General features: G+C 39.8%; 1 protein-coding gene across 1 annotated transcript in view; it reads right to left on the reverse strand.

Annotated features, from left to right (window-relative positions):
• Nucleotides 1-228: 228 nt before the first annotated feature.
• Nucleotides 229-22,106, reverse strand: part of LOC126389464 (dedicator of cytokinesis protein 2-like) — a 148,815-nt gene continuing 126,937 nt past the window's right edge. Inside the window, exons 36-51 of the mRNA XM_050043180.1 lie at nt 17,018-17,108; nt 15,928-16,038; nt 14,012-14,101; nt 11,331-11,435; nt 9,079-9,220; nt 8,570-8,651; nt 8,325-8,409; nt 7,902-7,988; nt 7,587-7,763; nt 5,877-5,960; nt 5,651-5,788; nt 4,233-4,360; nt 2,984-3,188; nt 2,710-2,815; nt 1,944-2,092; nt 229-1,401 (exon numbers count right to left, since the gene is read on the reverse strand). Coding sequence (XP_049899137.1) covers nt 1,339-1,401; nt 1,944-2,092; nt 2,710-2,815; nt 2,984-3,188; nt 4,233-4,360; nt 5,651-5,788; nt 5,877-5,960; nt 7,587-7,763; nt 7,902-7,988; nt 8,325-8,409; nt 8,570-8,651; nt 9,079-9,220; nt 11,331-11,435; nt 14,012-14,101; nt 15,928-16,038; nt 17,018-17,108 — 1,843 coding nt within the window. The 3' untranslated portion in view covers nt 229-1,338. The remainder of the gene's footprint in view (nt 1,402-1,943; nt 2,093-2,709; nt 2,816-2,983; nt 3,189-4,232; nt 4,361-5,650; nt 5,789-5,876; nt 5,961-7,586; nt 7,764-7,901; nt 7,989-8,324; nt 8,410-8,569; nt 8,652-9,078; nt 9,221-11,330; nt 11,436-14,011; nt 14,102-15,927; nt 16,039-17,017; nt 17,109-22,106) is intronic.

A 22,106-nucleotide genomic window follows, 5' to 3' on the forward strand; every position in this document is an offset into this window, starting at 1 on the left:
AAAAAAAAAGAAAAAAAAGTTCAAAACNGTGAAGTTGATAAACTATACATTTTTGGAATTGTTAGAACATGAGAAATATGAAAACTAATATTTCCATTTTTTTTTCAATCTGTCTATGTTGGCCATTTTGAATTTTAAAATGTAAACAAAAAAAAAACAAACAAAAAAAGTTCAAAACACCCTTTTTTAAAATGTCAGGTTCCAAGCTATGCGGGTACATTCAGTAGCTAAACATACATTTTATTCATTCAGATTTTCACATAAAGGACAAACAATCACTTGGATATGAAACAACTGAATTTGGTGGTGGAAGGTCAAAGGTCAATTTCACTGCGACATCATAGTGCTCTGCAAAAAGACTTTTCTGGCCATTACTCAGCACCATAACTGTGCTGATTGGATAGATCTTCTGTGTGTGAAGCAGCCATGTTTTCACAAACATGGATGCAAACTATGTGTGTTATGTGTTCATTAGTAAGCTTTAGAGGAGCCGAGGTGGATTTTGTTTCCTTCGGACAGAGCCAGGCCAGCTATTCTCCTGCCTCCAGTCTGGATGATAAATTAAGCTACTTAGCTCCTGGCTCTACTTCTATAGTAAGCTATACAAACATGAAAATGGTTGGAAAATTAATCTGTCAAAAAACTAGCAGCAAAAAAGCATATTTTCCAAAATGTCAGACTCTTCCTTTAAGCACATGTATTTTGAATTACACATTTACATAAAATGGCACAATATAAAATATGATTCAGACTGGGAATTCATACACAGTTTGTCTAATTTCTGTGTGCACACAACAAAAGCTCCAGCATTTATACAGTAGGCTCCACAGTTTGTTGCCCCTATTACATTTGAATTTATTAGACTTTCTTGTTTGTTGTATCAGAGCCAAAGCCTTTTGGCAGCATTTCCTGTTCAAAGTCCTTTGGGAGGACCGGGTAACCTTTGCGCTTTATCAAATGATTATTTTCCCATTAACTGCAGTCAGTCACAACAATGCTGAAAACCGTATAATAAGAAGCTTTTTAATCAAGCACGTCGGTGGGATGGTTTGTGTTTGCTCGTTCTTGTAGAAGCAGAATTGATTGAAAAGCTGTAAGATGGCATTTAGCTTCACTGGAAATCATTTGAATTACCAGGAAAAAGGTCATGCCACAAAAATAGTCTTTATTGACAGGTAAAATCAATTATATTAAGGCAACAGCAATACTGAGACTGGCAGGCAGACTGGGGAATGAGTGAGTGCATAATTTGGTTTTGCTTGCTGGTTTATGTGAACTTCTGTGTCAAACAAATGCATACAGATAAGTAAAGCGAAGAGGAAATTAAAATGAAGGATTTCAGAAATGATTGGCACTGTCTTTGGTTGAATCGCTGGGCTTCACATCCTCTGATTTGGAGCTCTGTTGAAACAAATATGCAGAATGTAAACACAAGGTTTGCTGGGTAAAAATGAAAAACACATCCACTGGAAGACTGTGTTGCTGAGATATTTTATACTTTAACAGTGATTGGAATAATCTAGATAAAACTAATGTTGGTGATAAATCTGCAGTACTGACCCTATTAAAGGACAAGTTCAAAATTTTTGGGAGTTACACTTGCACCCTTGCCAAGAGTAAGATGAAAAGATCGCTACCACTCTCATGTCTGTACTGTATGATAAACATGAAGCCAGCCAGCAGCCAGATAGCTTAGCTTAGCATAGACACCCAAAGCATAGCATTTTTTTATTACCGGACAGAGCCGGGCTAACTGACATGCTAAGCTAACCATCCTCTGGCTGTAGCTTCTTATTTTTCATATATACATTGTCGCAGTATCAAGCTTCTCTTCTCAGTCTTGGCAAGAAAGCGCAACCAATTCATTCCCAAACCTTAGATCTGATTCTTGAATATCTACCCCATAATTCTCCATGGTACTCCCTTAAACCTGTTGGTCTCACCTTGGACTTGAAGAGGAGGTTAATGACGCCCTTTGAGCGTCTGTCCGCTGTTCGGTCAGAGGTCACGCAGACAGACATGCTCTTACTGTCCCTCCTGGCTCTGACGGAGTCCACCTCCTCCATGCCCCCCACCACGGCCAAGGACAGACCTGCGCGCAGAAACTGTGTGAGAATTGATAACCAACTGCCTCCTCCTGCAGCTAGGCGATTTAAAGTGACTAATTGTGCTTTTGCAGCTGTTCCACTGAACTGTGTGCTCTGGCAACACCGGTGGCACTGTGTGTATGTTCAGTGAAGCTCTACAGCTTGTAGTCAGCAGTGCTAAACAGAGGTGGTGTATTAACACCACAGTCAGTGCTGGCTCAGCTGGCCTGGTCCAACAAGGCAGAATGCCAGAGAAACATTAGTGATTTGTGGTCTGATCGCTGTTTTGAGGTGCAAGGTTATGTAACTAAAACAGTGAGATATAACTTGGATGAAACTGCTGCCCAGTTCCGAACAAAATTACAACCGACATGACTGATTTAGTAATTTGCCACCTCACACCAGACTTTGTGTTAGGTCAGGCTATTACTGCAAAATTCCCCAGCTTGCCTATTTCTATTAAAACTATTATAAAATTAGTTATATTCCTGCCATGGGCTTTTTTTCTTCAGTCAGGAAAATATGCAGTACTTCCTGCCAGGCATAACTTTTTATTTTGACTTTGTACGCCCTGGGTTTATAGGTGTAACTTGATTACAGTACACAACTTTGTATACGTCACCTGTGATGGCGGGCAGGGATCTTGAGTTGGCATTTGTCAGCGACACATTTTCTTCTGTCGGCTCAGACAAGTTGGTGTCACTGCGGAACTCCTGCTTCTTGGACAGCTAGAGGGAGACAGAGATCACACAAAACTTTACAACACTTCCACAGACACTCAGCTCCATTAAACACCCCTTAACCTGCTCTTTTCCTTCCTTTAGTTCTCTCTGCTTCTCCTTATATTTTCTCCTCTTTCATCCCACATTCTTCCTCCCACTGAAGCTCAATCTCACCCGTTTGCAGTCCAGGGTACTCGTCCTCTCTCTTTCCTCCGTGATGAAGATCATGCTGCTCCTCTTCTTCTTCTTCTTACTCTTCCTCAGTTTGACCTCTGCATCGCCCACTGTCACCACCCCCTCCACTGTATTTGAACTCACGCTGCCACTGGAGCGTGGCAGGGTGGAGTTCCAGGAGGTGGGCGACTCAGGGGGGAATTCCCTGGGAAGAGGCAGGAAAAGTGTGAGGGATTAAAAGGGTGGCATCGGTATTTTTTTTTTAACGTGGACCCTATTTTCACATGTTTTTGTGTCTAAGTGACTAATAACAGCAACACTTTTTGAAACTGGTTCAGTTCAGAAGGCTGCAGCCGGTGGCTTTGAAACACGTTGCAATGTAATCACTCTACTATAAGTGCTTGTTTTTGCCAATGACAGGCTCAGATTATTGTTATAAAGATCTTCAAACATTATGGAAAGGATCCCTACAGATACAGACCTTTTTGTTAAAGTTTAAAACCCTTTATGTTTCACTAGAAACAGCCCTGAATTCCCTATTCCCAAACCCACCAAACTCCATTTAAAGAAACAGTAATTTAATCATTGTAAAACACACTTTATTCAAAGTCAAAAATAACAAAATAAAACTCAAATAAGTTGTCTTGGTTTGTCTTTCCACTTTTCCAACAAGCACTTACTCTGGTTAGGTCAAAATGAGCCCTTAATTCACCTAGTTTTAAATGAGAATATGCTGGCTCTATACACGCTAAAATTGCTGTTTATTAAAATGGAGTCTGGTTGGTTTGGTGAAGATAACTTTGGGGCTGTTTCTGGTGAAATAAAAATAATCAGACTCTTTAACAAAAAGGTCTATCTCTGTGGGAATTCTTTCTATAATATCAGACACTTAAAATAACAATCTGAGCTTGTCAGAGGCAAAAACAAGCACTTTTAATGGACATATATTGATGGTGCATAATTGCCTTGAGTGATTATAGTGCAGCCTATTATGCGGCTGCGGACTGCAGTGGTTTTGTGAAATACAGGACCAGTTTTTAAAGCTGTTGTTGCCATTAGTCACTTAGACACAGAACACAGGAAAATGGGGTCAAGGTTGAAATATACATAAGTTTCCCTTTAAAGGGGTTAAATTGTAAATTTTTCATATTGACGTTGTTCTGGAGTGAATTTTTCATAAAGAACACATCTAATACTCTGAGGTCACTAGATAAATTTATCTGCCAACACATATGTGCGTGTGTGCTACCTGTCTGCTTGGGCCTTGGTTGGAGTCCCACATTCAGATCCCTGCAGTGAGGAGATAGAGATGATGGACTGACGAATGGAGCGCAGCATTGAGCGAGGACGAGTGGACTTCCTCTCATCCATGTCCGGCTGGAAATAGAGAGCGGTTATGTCGATAAGTTTTAAATGAAGTCAGTCAGTGGGATCCATAGGTGTTCATTTGAGGTTGCCCAGGGAAGATGAATAGGTCCTGAATAAATTTAACAGATCATTTTGAGATATATGCCTAATCTTGTTCTTTCTGAGAAGAGTTCCTTTGCTTTCATTTTTTCTTTACCTCATTTAGACTATAAGCAAAACAGGATCTTGTTTTGTGAATGAATACAGCATCTGCAGCAGAGAGTTATAGGAGAGGTTGAATGTGTGCAATAATAAAAATATAAGGTCCCATCCATCCTGCCCTGTTGGCTGCTTTACTGCCATGCGTGCACAGTTTAAATGTTGTGGTTTTAACGGTTTAAAAGTGTCTTGCCCTCTTGTCGCACCACCCACTTGGTTTCACATCGCAGGTATCCCAGTATGCTTTGTGCAGCGAATCACTAGCTGCCAATACACATTGAATGGGAGTGAATTTCTGGTAACATAAAGTGGAGCTGCACGGTCAGGGAGCCGGGGTTAAGAGCAGGTGGGCGGAGCGGGCAGATCTGTGCATAGCACCGTAACAAAAACACCAACACCTCACTGACAGTGTAATAATAACATCCAACACAAGTTTCACTCTCAGTGGTTTCTAGTAAAATAAGTAAAATCACTACTTTTTCTATGATTTCAACATGGATTTGTTGTTTACAATGTAGCATTATCGAGGAAGATAATAGCATGCGTCCCCTCGACACATCGTTAGAGTTTAATGCATCCTTTCAGCGACGCAGGAGGCATACAGTGCAACATCACTTGAGAGTTGAACAGCATTATATCCAGATAGAAAGACAAAGCTGTTTTGATCGTACTGTTCACAGAGAGTGACGGTGAAACAAAGCAGAAGTACATCATAGGAAAATGCAAGAAAAGTAAAAGCAAGTGAAGTTCCTCTTATAAACAGCACATCACTCCTGCTCATCATTAGTTTAATCTCTCCTGAAGGGTAGAGCCAATTTACAAGTTAATGATCATATTTAGCCCCAGTCACAACCGTGTTCTGGTTGTAGAGAAATTTAAAGGTACAAATCCCATATCAACACTCGACTCAGAGGCGCTTGTGAGTACTTTGATCTTTAAAATCCGCCTGGGTCAGCTCATTTGCAGCTTAATTAGCGCAGCAGTAACTGTGTCCAGCCTTGCAGAAAAGAACGTACACTGAAACACCATGTTTTAGTTAAAAGTTTCTCCCTACTTTTTGTCTCTCCTCCCTCTCCCATCCTTTTTTATACCAGTCCTTACCAGCTCTCTCACTCCGTACTCCTTCTCCACTTTCTTCTTCAGCTGTTTGAAACACTCCTCCATGCGCTCGTGGAAAGGACGCAGGTCATCTGTCACTCTCTTCCCGTGGAGAGAGATCCCTCCACCCAGTAATGGGATCTATAAATACAAATATTACGGTGTCACATAAAAGCAGCACAACTATATGTGGTGTGTGTTCAAGAGTGTGTGTTTGAGTGTTTAGTACCTGCCATGCGATGAGGTCTTTGAGGCGCACCAGTTTATCTCTGTCCTCTGGGTGCTGCAGAGTGTACTCTTCGGTAAAGAACGCCTGATAACGGGGAAGTATTAAAAACTCATTTAAGGAATCATGGCGATACGTTTCACCTGCCGAGGCAGTTTGTAAATTAATAACTGACTCTGCCTCCCACATGGGCACCGGATTTCTTCGGATATCATAACACTGAATGCTGTTTGAGGATGATAATGATATTTCTAGTTATGAATACACCATACTTTAATAATATCCCTGCATTTAATGTAATTTGTAATTTTAATGTAATTCAGCCTCAGAATGTGATATTGATTGTTTTTGTCTCGTGGCTCAGAAAGTCTTCATATCAAAATTAAAAACAGTACTGAGATGGTGAATCTTTGTTAAACTTCTACACACACTGTTACAATGAATCAGTGCTCGGTTAGATAATTAAAAGGAAGGATAAGATGAGAAAAACAAGCCAAAATCAATGTAAAATTGTGATAGATGTCATAAACAGAATGGATTTTTAACTTCACTGTTCTCATCGTATAAAAAAAACAAACAAAAAATTTGTTTAACCCCGGTCATTAGCTGCGGAGGCCAAGCACAGCCTTGCTTGCAGTTATTTTTTTCAAAGCCATTATCTCGAGATCACAAGTTAATTATTTCCTTATCCTGAGATAATACATCTCATTTTCTCATGATAATGGGTTAATTTATATCAATTCTCGAGAAAACATAATGAGACAATTCATCACTAGAAAAATGACTTGTTTTCTTGAGATCACGTGATAATTATGGAGAACTCAAACATGAGTGTCTGGTTCATGCAATCACACCTGATTTCCACCTCCAAGATCACTGCTCATGACCTAAAGACACAATCAAATTTTGGCCTGTGTTAGACCTTGATTTCAGTGCAGTCTGATGCATTGATCAGTATTGGGTAGCTACTTCTTGATCTGTCATTCCTAAATAAGTTGCTACAGTTGTCAAGACGCTATCAATGCACACTAGCACGGCACTCCTGGCCGCTCTTATATGGTATCAGGCAGACGGTAGATGGCAGTCCACAGCTTCTGGACGGCACGGAAAAACAAACAGAAACTCACGAGGCTATATTGCGATGGTGATGCTGTTTACAAAGAATGGAATAAAATACATTACATCAAATTATTTTGTGTCTGTTTTTTTGAGGAATTATTCTAGTATGGTCCAGTAATTGTCCAGATATTCCATGTTTTTTCTTGTGTGAGGGAGCTACTTAACATCCTGTTGTAAATTCTGTTGTGGATGGTAAGAAGTTAAAATATTTGAACTCTGACCATCAGTGCCGTACACTGTTACTGCTGTTGGAATACTCTGCCGGCCTCACCTAATTTTACCATCCATCTCTCTTCCACCATAACTATATCCACGTTGTCATCTACTGTCTTACTGATTCTATGCAAACACAGCATGATCTCTGATAAACACACCACAATACAATTAGGGGAAGAAACCTCTGGCTTTCTCGTGATAATGGATTGATATTTCATATTCTCGAGAAAATATATTAACTTGTGATCTTGAGATACTGGCATTAAAAAAATTGCAATCTTGGCCATTCTCACCTTCCGTAATTAACTGACCTGTAACAGTGTATTTGCAAGGGGCTGTAAATTAGGGGGGATTCTCAGTTTAATCTTTACAGCTTACCTTTTCATACTTGGCAAAGCCGCCCATGACGGCTGGGTCCACGATGCCATTGAGCAGCATGGAGAGGGGGTTGATGGGAAGGGTCCAGTCAGCCTGGTATTGGTTAATCATGGTCAGAATCTTCTCATTGGTTGACTCCATGGTCTCTATGGCGTTCTCCAGTGGAGACAATGTAGTCTGGGCAGAGAAGCCACACAGAGAAGGAGGAGGAAGACATGAAAAAATGATGGAAGAAGGAAAGGGACAGATGAAGTCAGGGAGGGAGGTTTTCAGGGTGGGATATGGGAGATGTAGAAACACCCCTAACAGACTTACATGTTTCATGTCAGTAGCCTCAAACCAGCGCAGGATCCCTGGCAGCTTGTACACAGTGGTGAAGGTTGTGCGCTCAATCCACATGGACTTGACAGGAATGAAAAGGAGAACAAAAGAAGAAAGCAATTAGATGAGCCACTTTCATTGGCCATTTTCTACTTCCTTTCTTCATCACTACATAATCTGATATCTAATTTTACAGTATAGTAATACCTGAATCTATTGTTGCATCTTAAGTACAACATCATCTAAAGTTTTATCATATAATTACACCACACTCTGCTGTTGAGTAAAAGCCTATTGTTTTATAGAACAGAAACTCATCTGTGCAGACTGATAACAATGCAACTACACAATAGCTTCTGAAATACTTCCATAGTCCCAGTGGTCATAAATCTTTTTCTTGAAAACAAAAACACTCACAGCAAACTCATTGTTTGGGTCCACAGGTCCTTTCCTCACAGGTCTGGAATAGTGAAAACGCTGCACGTAGTTGGACTTGTAGAAGCTGCACATAGAGTAAGATTAGGGAGACAGAGCGTAACGTAAAAGGAAATAAATAAGTTACAAAGAGGAAAATCTGACATTATCAGAACTGTCTATTCTCTTTCAAACATTCACATTTTCTTTATGTAAATCCGAAGGGTTAAACGTGCTGTTTCACTGACTTGATAATCTGGTCGGGAACAGGTTTGTTCTTCAGGCGCGGAGGAATCTCGAGGACCGGCTGCACTGTGAAGCACTGGATATCTGGTTCACATCACTTAGGAATAAAAACATCACAACATGATGGAGAGTCTCTAAATCCCTGTCAGAATGTACCAACCGAGAGCTGAGGGATGTGTCAGACCTCCAGCAGCTAAGGTTTAATATACAGAAGAACAGCAAAAGGTGTAAGAAACAAAACAAACAAAACATGTAATTTAGATCCAGATGAAAACTGACTAGATGAATTGCTCAAATACACTTAGATGTCTGGGTATGTTTTATAGAGTCTGGGTAAAAGTTACCCTTTGAAAAACACAGACTTCTTCTGCAACCCGAATACTTGTAATCCCAAAACAACTGCCTATATATGATCAATGTGCATTGCTACATGCATGTACATTTCCTGCTTTCTATGCACATCTATTTGTGACTGTGTGTGTTGTTGTGCGTTTTGCTGACAGAAGGATACACTGCAGTGGGGAGTTCTTGATGTCATCTCCCGGCATTGTGGTGATGTTGAGGCGGACGGCGCTGGGGAACTGGCTCATCAGCTGGTTCTGAAAGTCCTCTCTTCGTTCATACTCCTTGCCACGGTGGATGAACACCTTGTTCTGAAGCCATTGGAAATGCACTGGTGTTATTAAGCTCTTATTTCCTCTGTGATCAATGTTCTCTTTGTATTTTGATTTCCCTCAACAGGACACTGTATACAGAGTGGGTAGACAGACACTGCATATATTTCTCACTGCCTTGGCCCCCTAAAAACTGAGTCTTCTCCATACTCCTTACCACAGCAGATAAATGCATCTAATGAATATAGGAGCTATAAACAGTGGAATATATTATTTCTGCACTTTGCTGAAATCCACAGATCCACAACATTCCCATAAGGTACTTATGTCCCATTCTGTTAACAGTCTTGCTGGTGTGTTTAGAAACTTGTCCACTGCTGCAATTTTAAAAAGCTTACTGTAGCTTCTGTGCTGATAACGGAGGAAAACACTTTTTTGACTCCACTGTTCAAGGGAGGGAGTCGATGATACCTTTGTGTTCCTATATTTCCTAATATTTATGGTAACATTTTCTACGGCACCCACATCTATAATTCATTCTTAACATACTCATATTGCAGTATAATCTACTTATATCACTGTATAATTACAGTTATGAGCATATATCCATATCTTTTTACAGTCATAATAAATAACTGACATTTTCTTTTGTGAGGATTATAGTTAATTAACATTCTCCTAATACATTAAAATCATTTTATTAATCATTAAAATCCCTGTACCGAGGTTGTGCCTTACCAAATATCACTTTTGCTGATCAAACGCTTACATTAAAGTAAAGTATACAGCTACAGGTAAAGCAGAAATTGTTTCAGGCATTATCATAGACTGTATATAAAGATGGACAACATGCTAGCTTCCCAAAAGTGAAGCCAAAACATCTTGATCGCCCCCTGGTGGCTGGCTGCAGTATAGATCATAAACCCCGCCCCCTTCATGTTAGCAGTTGGGACATGGGCCATACTAAGAAAAATCAAAATACAGTTGGTCTCTTGTCATTTTAGATAGTTCTCATCACACTGCTGTATGTTCAGGTGTTTCTTCTGATAAGTTTGGTTTTAATTAGTTATTTGATGCTATAAAAGGGGGTTTGATTCATGATCTTGTGCTCACAATCGATGGAGCTGCTCACGATTGGTAAGACAGCGGCAACTAAATGCTGTGGAGATAGCTATCGACTCTGGCTCCAAATGACATCACCAGCACAAGATGGCAGCGGTGGTATCCCGCATGTTTTGCCTTAATTTGTTCCAATATGTGTTGCAAATCTTTACATACATTCACTAAGTATTATTTATATTTTGCATCCACTGAGTCTTTACAGTGAGTTTTTTGGTGAAACATTACATTAGTGAGATATAATTTTGCTGTTAATCATCAAAAAGTCAAATTGGAGTACTCAATTGCTGTTATGACCTGTTAAACAAATACATTTTATAGTATTTTATGTTGTTCTTGCTTAGATTTTGTATTTTTTTCCACTTTTCTCAGAGTAAACAATGACCACTTGTAGTGACTTATAAGCAGCTAGTAATGGTAACGTACTACCACTACTGCCAGGGGCGGCAGTAGCTCAGTCCATTGGGACTTGGCTTAGGATCCGGAGGGTCGTGGCTCAAGTCCCCACACAGATCAAGTATGGAGCGTGGACTGGTAGCTGGAGAGGTGCCACTTTGCCTCCTGAGCACTGCCGAGGTGCCCTTGAGCAAGGTACTGAACCCTCAACTGCTCGGCGCGCCCGTCAAAGGCAGCCCCCTCGCTCTGACATCTCTCCATTTAATGCATGTATAGATCCTGTGTGTGCATGTGTGTGTATTTTGGGCTTGTGTGTATGTGACAACAGAGTGAAAAAATTTAATTTTCCCCTGGGGATTAATAAAGTATATCTTCTTCATAAAAAAAAACTGTGATCCTTGCAAAAAATGTCAGATGATGACCAGCAAATAAAAAAGTATTTTGATACTTGACCTTGTTATAAAGCATTATGGATATTTATGAAGGCATAAAATTCTGATTATACAGTGCTATAAGGAGATTATGAAGTTTGTAGGCATATTTACAAAGCATTATAGACACGGGGTCATAGACAGTGTTACCATACTTATATACTGTTCATTTTTATTCCCACCAAACAGTGAGAAACACAAACCCTGAGGAATGGAGGGTAGCCCTGTCCGTAGTAGCCCACTGCAAAGTAGTCCGGCTTGGGCCTCAAGATCTTCATTATGTTTTCATAGAACTTGGCTTGTTTCTCCTGCAGACAGAGTGGGAGAGACAAAGAGAGTGGGAGAGACAAAGAGAGAGGGGGAGAGTTTCAGAATTTGCACTGAGTGCAGCCGTAGCAGTTTTATCAGCTTGTGCCAATGACAAAGCTACCCTCAGCAGAATGCTGGGCCTTTGAGGGTGATAGATGCAGAAAAAATAAAGTGCACGCCATCCAAGGGCAATGTCTGTCATTTATATAACCACATAAATTCAGCATTAGCGGCGAGAGCCACTGCTGCAGTCATATAAGGAGAGAAAGAGATTTTTTTTTTCCATTGTTGGGAGAAGTGTAATTCTCTTTGAGGAGGGGAAAGGAAGAGCTGAATGAAGGGGAGATAGAGGAGAAGGTGGTGCTGAATTTGGGCATGGAGGGAATCACGTCTGCTGTGGTGTCAAAGCAAGAAAGAAACAGAGGAGTGATCGAGAGGGCAAAGTAAGAAGGGTCAGGAGGGGTTTGAAGGTGCTGATGATTGGCACTAAGGACTCACTCTTAGGGGTCATGTGGGAATTGTTGAAGTTCAAACCAGAGTTCTTCAGAAAAAAGATTGATTTAAAAGGACTTGAAGTGTCCAGTAAATATTCATTTTAAAACATGGATGAATGGTTGTGCTGAGTCATTGGTAATATTTGAAAGTACAGATGACTAATTTAGTGTGGAAACTGCTGATTGGGAACTGTGGGCCTCATTCCCCAACTGCTCTTAAGAGGAGATTTTTCTACTTATGCAGTTTCCACAAAGATTCTATAATTCACCAATGTTTTCTTATTCAAGATTTTTTCTTTGGTAAGAATGAAATCTACACACGCTTGCACACATTTTGAGTGCTGACATGTTTGTGCAAAATATTTGGTTAATATGCTTTACTCAATTCAACAGTTTCTATTATTTTCTAATACCTATTTTTATTATTTTACACTAAGCATTATGGTATTTTAAAATAAATAAGCACAACACTAACACTTCAATTCACGTGAACTGTAAACTGAAACCATTCCATCCAATAACTAGTGATCTATCACACTATTTATAGGCCTATATCTGCACCCTTGGTCAATTCACACAATGGCATATTTACCGCAGCTGCAAAATGTTGCAGATTGTGCCCTGAGGAGGGAACGCATCTTCCAGGACAGTGTAGATCTATCTGCAGAGAGTGACAGGTACCTCTTGGGATGCTTTACTACATTAGTTGTACGCCCTTTTCTGGATACAATAGTCTCTAAATGAGTAATAGCATCCAAAGTATTAGGGATTACGGCTGTACCCGACTCAGAATTTTGTCAGCCGAATCGGATTTGGCTGTTCAATATGAAAATTTGACTACCTGTTCCTTTTTTCCGTATAGATTTTGAGAGTGTGAACAAGGTTTTGAGGGCGTTAAGTGTGTGAGGACATTGACATAATTTTGTTGACAAACCAAGTTAGCCTTCAAAGCAAATTTATGCTAACTGTGCTGATGATGGAGAAGAAATGTACACCAACATTTTTTGCGGATACTTGATATCAAATAAAAGCCAGAGACTATATCATATTAAGTTGATTTGAGCTGTAAATCCTTGACTTCTCAGCATGTCAGAGCATGACTAGGTAAAGCTCTCTTCCTCCAGGCAGCTGTCTCCATCTCACTCAGACTCACCTGTGTCTGTCTGTACCCATCGCAGACGTCTTCACTGAGTGGGTGGGATGACTTCAGTGTAATGAGTTTACCCCGTAAAGCTGCGTGAGAGTGAGGAGCACTGACTCTGCAGCTGCTTCTGCTCGACTTATAGATTCTCAGGTGACTCAACGGCCTCGGACTGATGATTTGAATCTTTGACTTTCTGCGGGCAGCACTTCTGTGCATCATTTTTGTGGGTTATTATATATAAACTACTGATGCTACTAAATATGACAGCTCGATTGTCGTTCACTTCCTGCAGAAGTACCTCCACTTGAGAACGATTGAATGTTTTTGGTTTTTTTACCTTTGGAGTCCAATGCTCCACCCTCTTAAGACTTTCATTTGGACATTCTTTACTTATTTCTCTAAACTTTTTTCTTCCGTTTCTGTGTGTCCACACAGTCCTCTAGTCTTACGTTCTTTTATGGAGATTGGCGGGACGTTTACCTATGCTAATTAGGATCAGCTGGCATGTGCTTTCAATTTCCGAGGACAATGGGATTCCTCATTGTAAGACCAAAGGTGCGAACAATTCTGCAGTTCATGTCTGAATCTGATGTAGATGATTCTTAGGGAGCTTTCTCAGTTTTACTGTATAAAGGCCAACGACAGAACCAAACTATTTAACCAAGGGACAGGTTTTATTTTACATTACACACATATTTAAATTAACAAAGATCAACCCAGCAGGTGCACTGGTAGTGAGCTATTTTACTGCTGCTATCAAAAGCATGAATAAATTGCCTTAAGTCTCTTCCTTTCCTTCAAACACGCCCTTACACCCAAAAACTTCTAAAACATCTATAAAGGGAATTTAAAGGAGGATGAAATACAGAAAAAAATGTGAGATCCTGATTATTGTGCAGAGGATACAACATGAAGGTTTGAGATAGTGATGTATTACCAGTCTCTTGCTGAGTAACTCGTAGTCAAAGATCTCATTTTCGTACTGTTCCGCTAGTTCCTTACACAGAGTGATGGCCTCTTCCCACATCTAAACACACACACACACACACACACACACGAGAGAAAGAAGTGTCCTTCATTACACCATCTGCTAATAAATCGGCAGCAGCTGTCGTGGTGGGAATTCATCTCGTGAAAATAACTGTTTGGATGTCTCTGGAGAGCGGAGGGAAATGTCTCCTTCACTGCTTCAGAGAACATAAAGCACTCATAGAGAATACAAAATGAATGTGACACCAACATACCGCACAGAGACTATGGCTGCATGATTGCATGCACCGTCTCTTACTTAAAAGATACTGATACAGGGGAGGAACATTTTCCAAAATAAACTCCTGTGCATTGTATTCTGATGTAATGGGCTTTTGCTGACCCCAAAGTAAACAAATTTGCCTTGTTTTGTGATTTTTCTATTGTTTTGGAAAAGGAATTTAGATAGTTATGGAAATTTCTGAAAGTTTAAACATTTTGCTACATAATTTATAGAGAATGAAAAACTTTACTATAATCAATTTATCAGCACTTTTCAAATCATCACATTACTCTATATAGGCACAGTTAAAATTACCATTTGTATATCAATTACTTGCTGTGTATTCCCTTGAATTTGTGAAGAAAACTTTGGTTTTCTTTGCAACCCTCCACAGTGAATGGTGAACGCAAAACAGGCAAACATACTTCATGAATTGAAGTAAACTAGGATTGCAATTAACAACAGCAAAACCACATCAAAACATTACTTTACAAACTCACACAACTCCTGCAGTATAATCCAAGTCTCATTTAGGTAACCAGTCGTACACTCAGCACTTCCCAGACACATACATTTTTGCAAAAACACTTCAGACAATAAGGAGCACACCCTGAGCATGCTTGAGCATGCAAGTCCATATAAGCTCCCTTGAGTATAATTCAAACGCACACACGTACATGAGGCTGTTTGCACTGACATGTTTTTAATTACAATGTGTTTAGACAACTGCATAAATGAGACTTGGATTATACCGCAGGAGTTGTGTGAGAGTTTGTTAAAGGATGTTTTGATAGTTTTGCTGTTGTTAAAGGTCCAATGTGTAGGATTTCAGGGCATCTATTGGCAGTAATGGTATATATAGTATGACAACTCCTACATCACAGAGGGCAAGAAGGTGTTGTGAAAACTGTCCTTTATTAAAATGTAGCAGGTGCAAATTAGACTTACAAACTAAGCTGGGGTCATGAAATGTAATAGCCAACTTACTAATGGCGCAAACCATAAACTAACACAATCGACAATAACTAGCATAAACGTGTTAAATGTGTTCTGAACAGACACACCACAGACAATAACAAAAAAATGACATTAGCGTTATGGAGCATGAACTTAACAGCAAACCCCAAACTACTTGTGTCGCTACAATATTACTACATTTTCATTAGTTCATATCACCTGAAAATAAGAATTGTTGTGTTTGTGTTAATTTAGAATGAGCTGTTTACATCTACATTAGGAGCAGGCCCCTTTCTATGGAGTTTGCCATGTTGCAGTAGCCCAGAATGGACAACTCAAACACTGGCTCTAAATAGGGCTGTTCATGTATTTGCATTTGTCGCTCTCCTAGACACATGGCACAAGTTTCAGTTCTGCAATCTCACCACTAGATGCCACTAAATCCTCAACACTAGACCTTTAAACGCAGTTTACTTCAGGTCATGTAGAATATTTGCCTTTTTTGGATTCTTATATCACCAGAGAAAAACAGTTTTCCTCACAAAATCCAAAAACGTGGTGACTGGTTGATATAAATGGTCATTTTGCACGTGACGCATTTCTTTAAGAAAGAGAAACACATTGTAGTGTAATGCACTGCTGACCTTGCCCTTGTCAAAGTAGTCGATGATAGTGTCGTAGAGTGTTTCTTTGAGCTGCCGCTGGGTCTGGGAGCCGTGAGACTCAAACTGGGGGCTGCACATCTCATCCAACCACTAGAATGGAGACATGATGGAAGAGACAGGACAGAGTCAAAAACTGAGATACAGCATGCATAATTTATTCATAAATAAAACTCAAGAAGAAAACAGGTTACAGTCAGACCAACTTTGTTTTTTACTGTCCCATTTATCATGATGTTGAAACCTTAGAGGAGAAGAACTTAAAGCGTAGAGCTCCTTTGTTGTAATAAATCAATATTAGTCACAAGCAGAGTGTGCGCAAAAACAGGCTGCACAAAGCTCATTTATTATATAAATGAGACAATGGTTAATCTTCCATTACATAAATTACACAGAAATTCATTTAGAAAGCAAACAAAAAGAACACAGTGATCTCCAAACACTGACTCATAGTGTTGGAGCTGTTCTATCTGCTTAGGAACGCGGGGAAGAGGAGGATTAGAGCATGCTGAGCGTTACAGCCCGCTCTTTCCAATAATGTGAAACGGGCTTGACAGAACTGACGCTGAAGATGAATGGAGATTATAAAAAATGTTATAGAGTTCAACTGCTTTGATGTAACGATACTAGACAGAGGGAGGAGAGAGGGGAGGAGAGCGAGGGAGTGATGCTCCCGTTCCTCTGTCCCTCTCTATGAGCCTCTAAGTGTCCCATAAAAGAGATGAAGAGACAAAAGAGGTCAAACACACTCAGACACATACGTGTGCTGCGCTCGCACAAAAAGCTGCACGCACGCACACACACATACACATGCACACGGAATCAATCACCATAGTGATGCAGCCACAGTGGCTGATGCTATGCCATAAACTAACCCCTAAGCTTAATCATGTGGAGGCCAGCGACGTAGCAACCATTTATCAGCTAATAAAATACGGTCTCATTCGTGCCAGACAGACAAGTGATTAGACAGAGCAAGACACTGGCTTCAGCAATAAAATGACAAAATATCTCTTTATATATATGCGTGTGCATGTGTGTGTGTGTGTGTGTGTGTGTGTGTGTGTCCTACCTTGAGCAGGCGAGAGTGGAGCAGCAGTGTGTACGCTGCCTCGGTGTAGTTTTCGCCCTCCAGGTGAAGGTCCCTCAACTTGTACAGGTACCTGGACACACACGTGTACGGAACACACAAAGTCACAGAGGTCAAGTTTAATTTAATATGCAACTTATGCATCACTCCACTAGATGCCACTGTTGGGCAACTTGAAGCAAATGAAGCAGCATTAATCACCAGTGTGTCACAGTCTCACTCAATCTGTCTCACGCTCACACACACACCTAAAAGACAAAAGAACTCCCACACACCTGCATAATCAAAAATTTAGTGGGGACAACTCTGCAGTCCATTGACCTTCCTTAGGTTGTCTTACAAGACAAAGGGAGAGACCATCTTAAATATGCTGAATGACCCAGGTGGACCAATCAGGTCACACTACAGACTGACATCACTCACTGAATACAGTCTCCTAGAATCTGTCCCTCAGCAAGAAAAGAGAGGAAATCAGATTAGAGGAAAAAACAATTATAGAAAATATAATTAATTACATAAATTACAAAAAAAGGTAAATAAGAAGTTACTGATGAAAAAATAGAGCAATATATTTAATCTTTATTTGCTTTCCCATATTTATACAATTAATTTTTTCTCCAGATCCCAACTCCTCTCTTTTCTAGGCAGATTCTAGGACAGTGGTTCCCAACTGGTGGGTCGTCGTCCATAAGTGGGCCGTGGGTCCACTCTAAACGGACCACAAGTGACTTGCAAATGTGTCGAGCTTGTAAAAAACACACTTTTATTTTTGAATTTCTGGCACAGAGCTTTTATTTTGAAGCACGGCTTTCTGCTGTAAAGTGAGAGACTAACATATAGCTACTTGACAGAGACAGCAAACTACCTCAACAATATGGCCAAATGCAAGTATGATGCTAAATGTATTAAACTGTGTGGACCTTAACTAAGAAGAAATCTGGACCCCGTGGCTGCACCTGTTGGGAACCACTGATCTCGGTTTATTTTCCAGCTCCAGCCTGATTTGAGCAGATATTGTAAGAATCTATTAATATTTTTTGAAACTACTTATATTTTTGATAGTAGTTTACATTACAATTCATACATCAGGGCAGATGCAGTTTAATTTCCCCTGCTGTTCAGATTTTTTTTGTCAAAATGTAAGAGCTTTGTACATTTTGGGAGAGATGGTGTGCACATAAGAGCAATGAATAATATGTCAGAGGGAGACTTGAGAAAAAAAAAACAGAGTGGCAGTCAGTGAGGTTTGCTATAATAAAACGACATAATAGGGTCATTTATCCAACACCTCCACAAAATCTGGCCGTGAGGGTCTTAGTAATTCACTCACTTGGTCCAGAATTGAAAGAACACATTTTTCTGAAGATGAAGATACTGTAAAATATTAAGCTAGCTGTCGTTATTAGTCTGCACATTTTAAGATAGTTAGATAGAAGTTTTCTGTGTATTTTATTGAAGGCCCACATGTGCCATGATGTGGTTAATATTTATGAATCTTTATTCCATGAGTGATGTCAGTGTGTAGTGTGACCTTAATGGCCCACATGGGTCATTAAACCTTTTAAAGATGGTCTCACCCATCGTCTTGTAAAATAACCTTATGAAGGTCTCTGGACTGAAACATTGTTCCCAATAAAATTCTGATTATTGCAGGTGTAGAAGACAATAGGCGGGAGTTCTGTGCTATGTTATAGTCTGATGGTCTTCTCCTATGCTCCTGTTTTGCTTTTGGACCTTTACATACCCTGAAATATGTACACAACATTTAAAGGTCATTTAAAAGCACTCACATGCAAACACACAAAAGTTCAGCATATGTCTATTTAACGGTCTGGCAGATGTTTTAAAGTCCAATAATGTTTTATAAGACGGACAAGGAGGAAAATGGGAACTTAGGGCAACTAACTCGTTTACAGCTTCTTCCTTAAGTTTTCATCCTTTTCTTTTCTCCCTCTGTGTGGGGAAAACATTTTGCCACATGGCCACAGGCTGCGGAGTCTTTGCTCAGGCACTGATGACAAAGCAAGAAAGCAGTGGCTTCTACAGTAGATGCTTTTAAATGAACAATCCTCTGTATGCTTGTGGAGTCTGGAAGCACTCTGAGGTCAATCGTTCAATCTGTCTGGCTAAACACTGAAGGCTCTTGCTTTCTATTTTTTTTTTAACCTCATCGTATCTCGTCCTCCCCCTCACATCTAAAGCTGTTGTTGGTAACTTTTATAGAAAACAACTTTGTGTTGTATTTGCTGAAACTGTCACTATATCCACAAAGTATTACATGAGACAGATATTCTGTGAAAAGAAAATCATGTCTCTCCGTCTGCGTGTGGTGCTTCTAATGGCTTTTACTAGAATCTACTGCAGTTGAGGAAAACAACCAGTCAGAGCTGAGGAGGCTCTAACCAAGCTGTCAATCACTGCTTGTGAACTACAGTGAACAGCCCTGTGTTCACCAAACAATACGGTACAGTTTAGTTCGGTATGCTTTTTTTTTTGTTTCCACTGTGAGAAGTTGTGGATGGTACCAATGGGACCGTTCCATACTGTCCCCATTTTTGGTCCCCCCTTTGTTGGGGTACCTAACACACACATCTGGAACTAAAAGGTGAAGCTGTGAACACTGCAGTCTGTTGATTGGTCAATAGCGGGCGGTCCCTCTTGCTCAGCTCTGAGTTGTGGCTGATTTTGAAGCTTGTGTAGCCACTGTTCACACCATGGAGAGTTTTTCATTCATTAGTAAACTGTTACTATAATATGAAATGATGTTTGCTGCCTCTCGCAGCAGCTGGAGTCAGAGAAAAATAATTCACTGGGCCAACTGCCAACAACTTTTAAGGTGGAATGTTAACTTGTAATGTTACTCAATGCACGAGTTGACGACGTAAATTAATCAACAAACCTTAAATTTCAATGTGACAACTTTGACCATTACTTAAGTTTTTATGTCTCTCTTGGATGAGTTACTCTTTTACTCATGAGTAGATCTTCAAGCATTTAAAAATATACATTAATTTCGACCAGATTATATGAACTGCATATATCCCTAGAAAAGTTAATTGCACAAACCTGCTATTTTTAAATATCCCGTGGAGAGAGACTCTCACTGCAGCCTGTTCTATTGTGTTCTGAAAATGTCAACATACAACCCCGTTCTGTGGATGTGATCGAGGTGCAGACTGATAAAGGAGGAAATACAGTCAGTGCTGGACAGAGCAGTGAGTGAGAACAACCCCGCCCACATGAAAGAGTACTGTTAGCGATGGAAACACGGGGATCTAGGTTCCATATCAGAAGGGTTACTTTTGGTTCCAAAGGTACCACACCAAAAGAGTTTGGTGGAAACGGGGCTAAACTGTAAAACTAGTTAGTGCAGATCAAATATGAATCAAGATTTTGTTACTGCATTGCCTATTTCTCACGTTCAGAAAAATATTTTAGTGTACTGTTTAGCTGTTAAATGAGAAAATTTGATCTGGCCAGTTGGTGGTGATTTGTTTTGGCTCAACTGTTTCCAACATGACAGCCAGGTCCCAAACTTTCTCATTTTACAGCCAAACAGTACACTAAAATATGTCTCTGAAAACATTTGTGGTGATGAAAAGGCAATGCAGTAACAGACTCTGTTTGAGAGTTGACATTGACATAATTGACAGCTGCTTTAGAGAATCCTCAACTTTTTGTTCAGGTGCAGTGGATTCTTGCAAATGCCATTGGAAAAACTGTAAATCAGAACAACTTTGTATCGCAGATTATCTGTCTCATGTACTACCAGATAAACTGACTTTCAGCAAATATGACAAAAGATTATTTTAATACAAGTTACAAGCTATAGCTTTAACCAACTCATTTTCTGGCTGGACGGTCTGTTTCATTGGTTCGGACAAGCCAGTTGCTGGTGACAGTGTGAATCAGCATTCAATCCTTCTTGCTTCCCCAAGTCAATCTGCACCTTTATCTGCTTACTGAGCCTGTTTGTTTGACTGACCTTTCACTATGTTAAGACCCTCGTCTATTTGTCACTTTCTCTCTTCATCCTTCCTCTTCTTCCTCAACTTCTCTGTCTCCATCCTTCCCTCTCTTTCCACCTCCATCTCTGAGTCTTTTCACCACTTTTCAAAAGCCAAATTAGGCAGCTTTTCATTCTCCTATACCTGGGTGTTACAAAACCTATTATACAGGAAAATTAAGTTTGTGGTCTTTTCATTTGAGATTGATCTAATTTTGCCCTCTAATTAAAAAGTAAAATAAAGGTTACATCATGACTGAATGGGAACACTGGGCGACATGTGCTTAAATTGTTCGTGAGGAACATTGCTGGTGAACTGTAGAAAACGACAGCCTTTCACCATTTTTGATTGCGACATTCGCCCCATTCCAGACTACATCCAAATTCCAAGAAGGTTTTGAGTACAGTAAAAAGTGTTCACATAAAAACTGTGACAAAATTACTAAAGGTGCATTCACTGTCAGTAAGAGAAACTGCAAAATGCTCCATTTTTTTGTGTGCTACAATGTAATGCATAATTTCTAGTTTTATGCTAATAAAAAGCTTTACAAATGTCTCAAAAAACAAAAATTAAAATATTAAATGCTCAGACAACCATTGTCTACACTCACAATCTGCTGGACGTCGGAAGTTCCTTTTGTAAAGAAAGTTGAATTATTGCATAATAACTGCAAAATTGTATCCTATAAAGATTAGTATTAAGTGCATATGGCAGTATACAGTGCAGGTAACATTCGAGATGGGATGATATTCAGTCGTCATGTTAGGTTAAGTGTAATTTTCAATATAAATGTAAGCAATAAAAATGCAAATTTAATATTCCATAATTCACACGCTGGGGCTTAACATAATTAGTCTGGGGGTTTATTGCCCATGCATGGCCTGTAGTCATATAGCTAGATCTGTGTAGGGTAACATTCTGGTTTAACCATATAACATGTGCAGTCTGTAGTGCTTTTAATGTGTATAACCATTAAACTATATTTGTTTGCGAATGTCAAAGCGAACAGACCAAATGTTACTGTATTCTCTGCAGGATGGATGGAGGCAGCTGATCAGCCACAG

This window comes from Epinephelus moara, chromosome 4 (genome assembly GCF_006386435.1).
Source record: "Epinephelus moara isolate mb chromosome 4, YSFRI_EMoa_1.0, whole genome shotgun sequence".
Taxonomy (NCBI): domain Eukaryota; kingdom Metazoa; phylum Chordata; class Actinopteri; order Perciformes; family Serranidae; genus Epinephelus; species Epinephelus moara.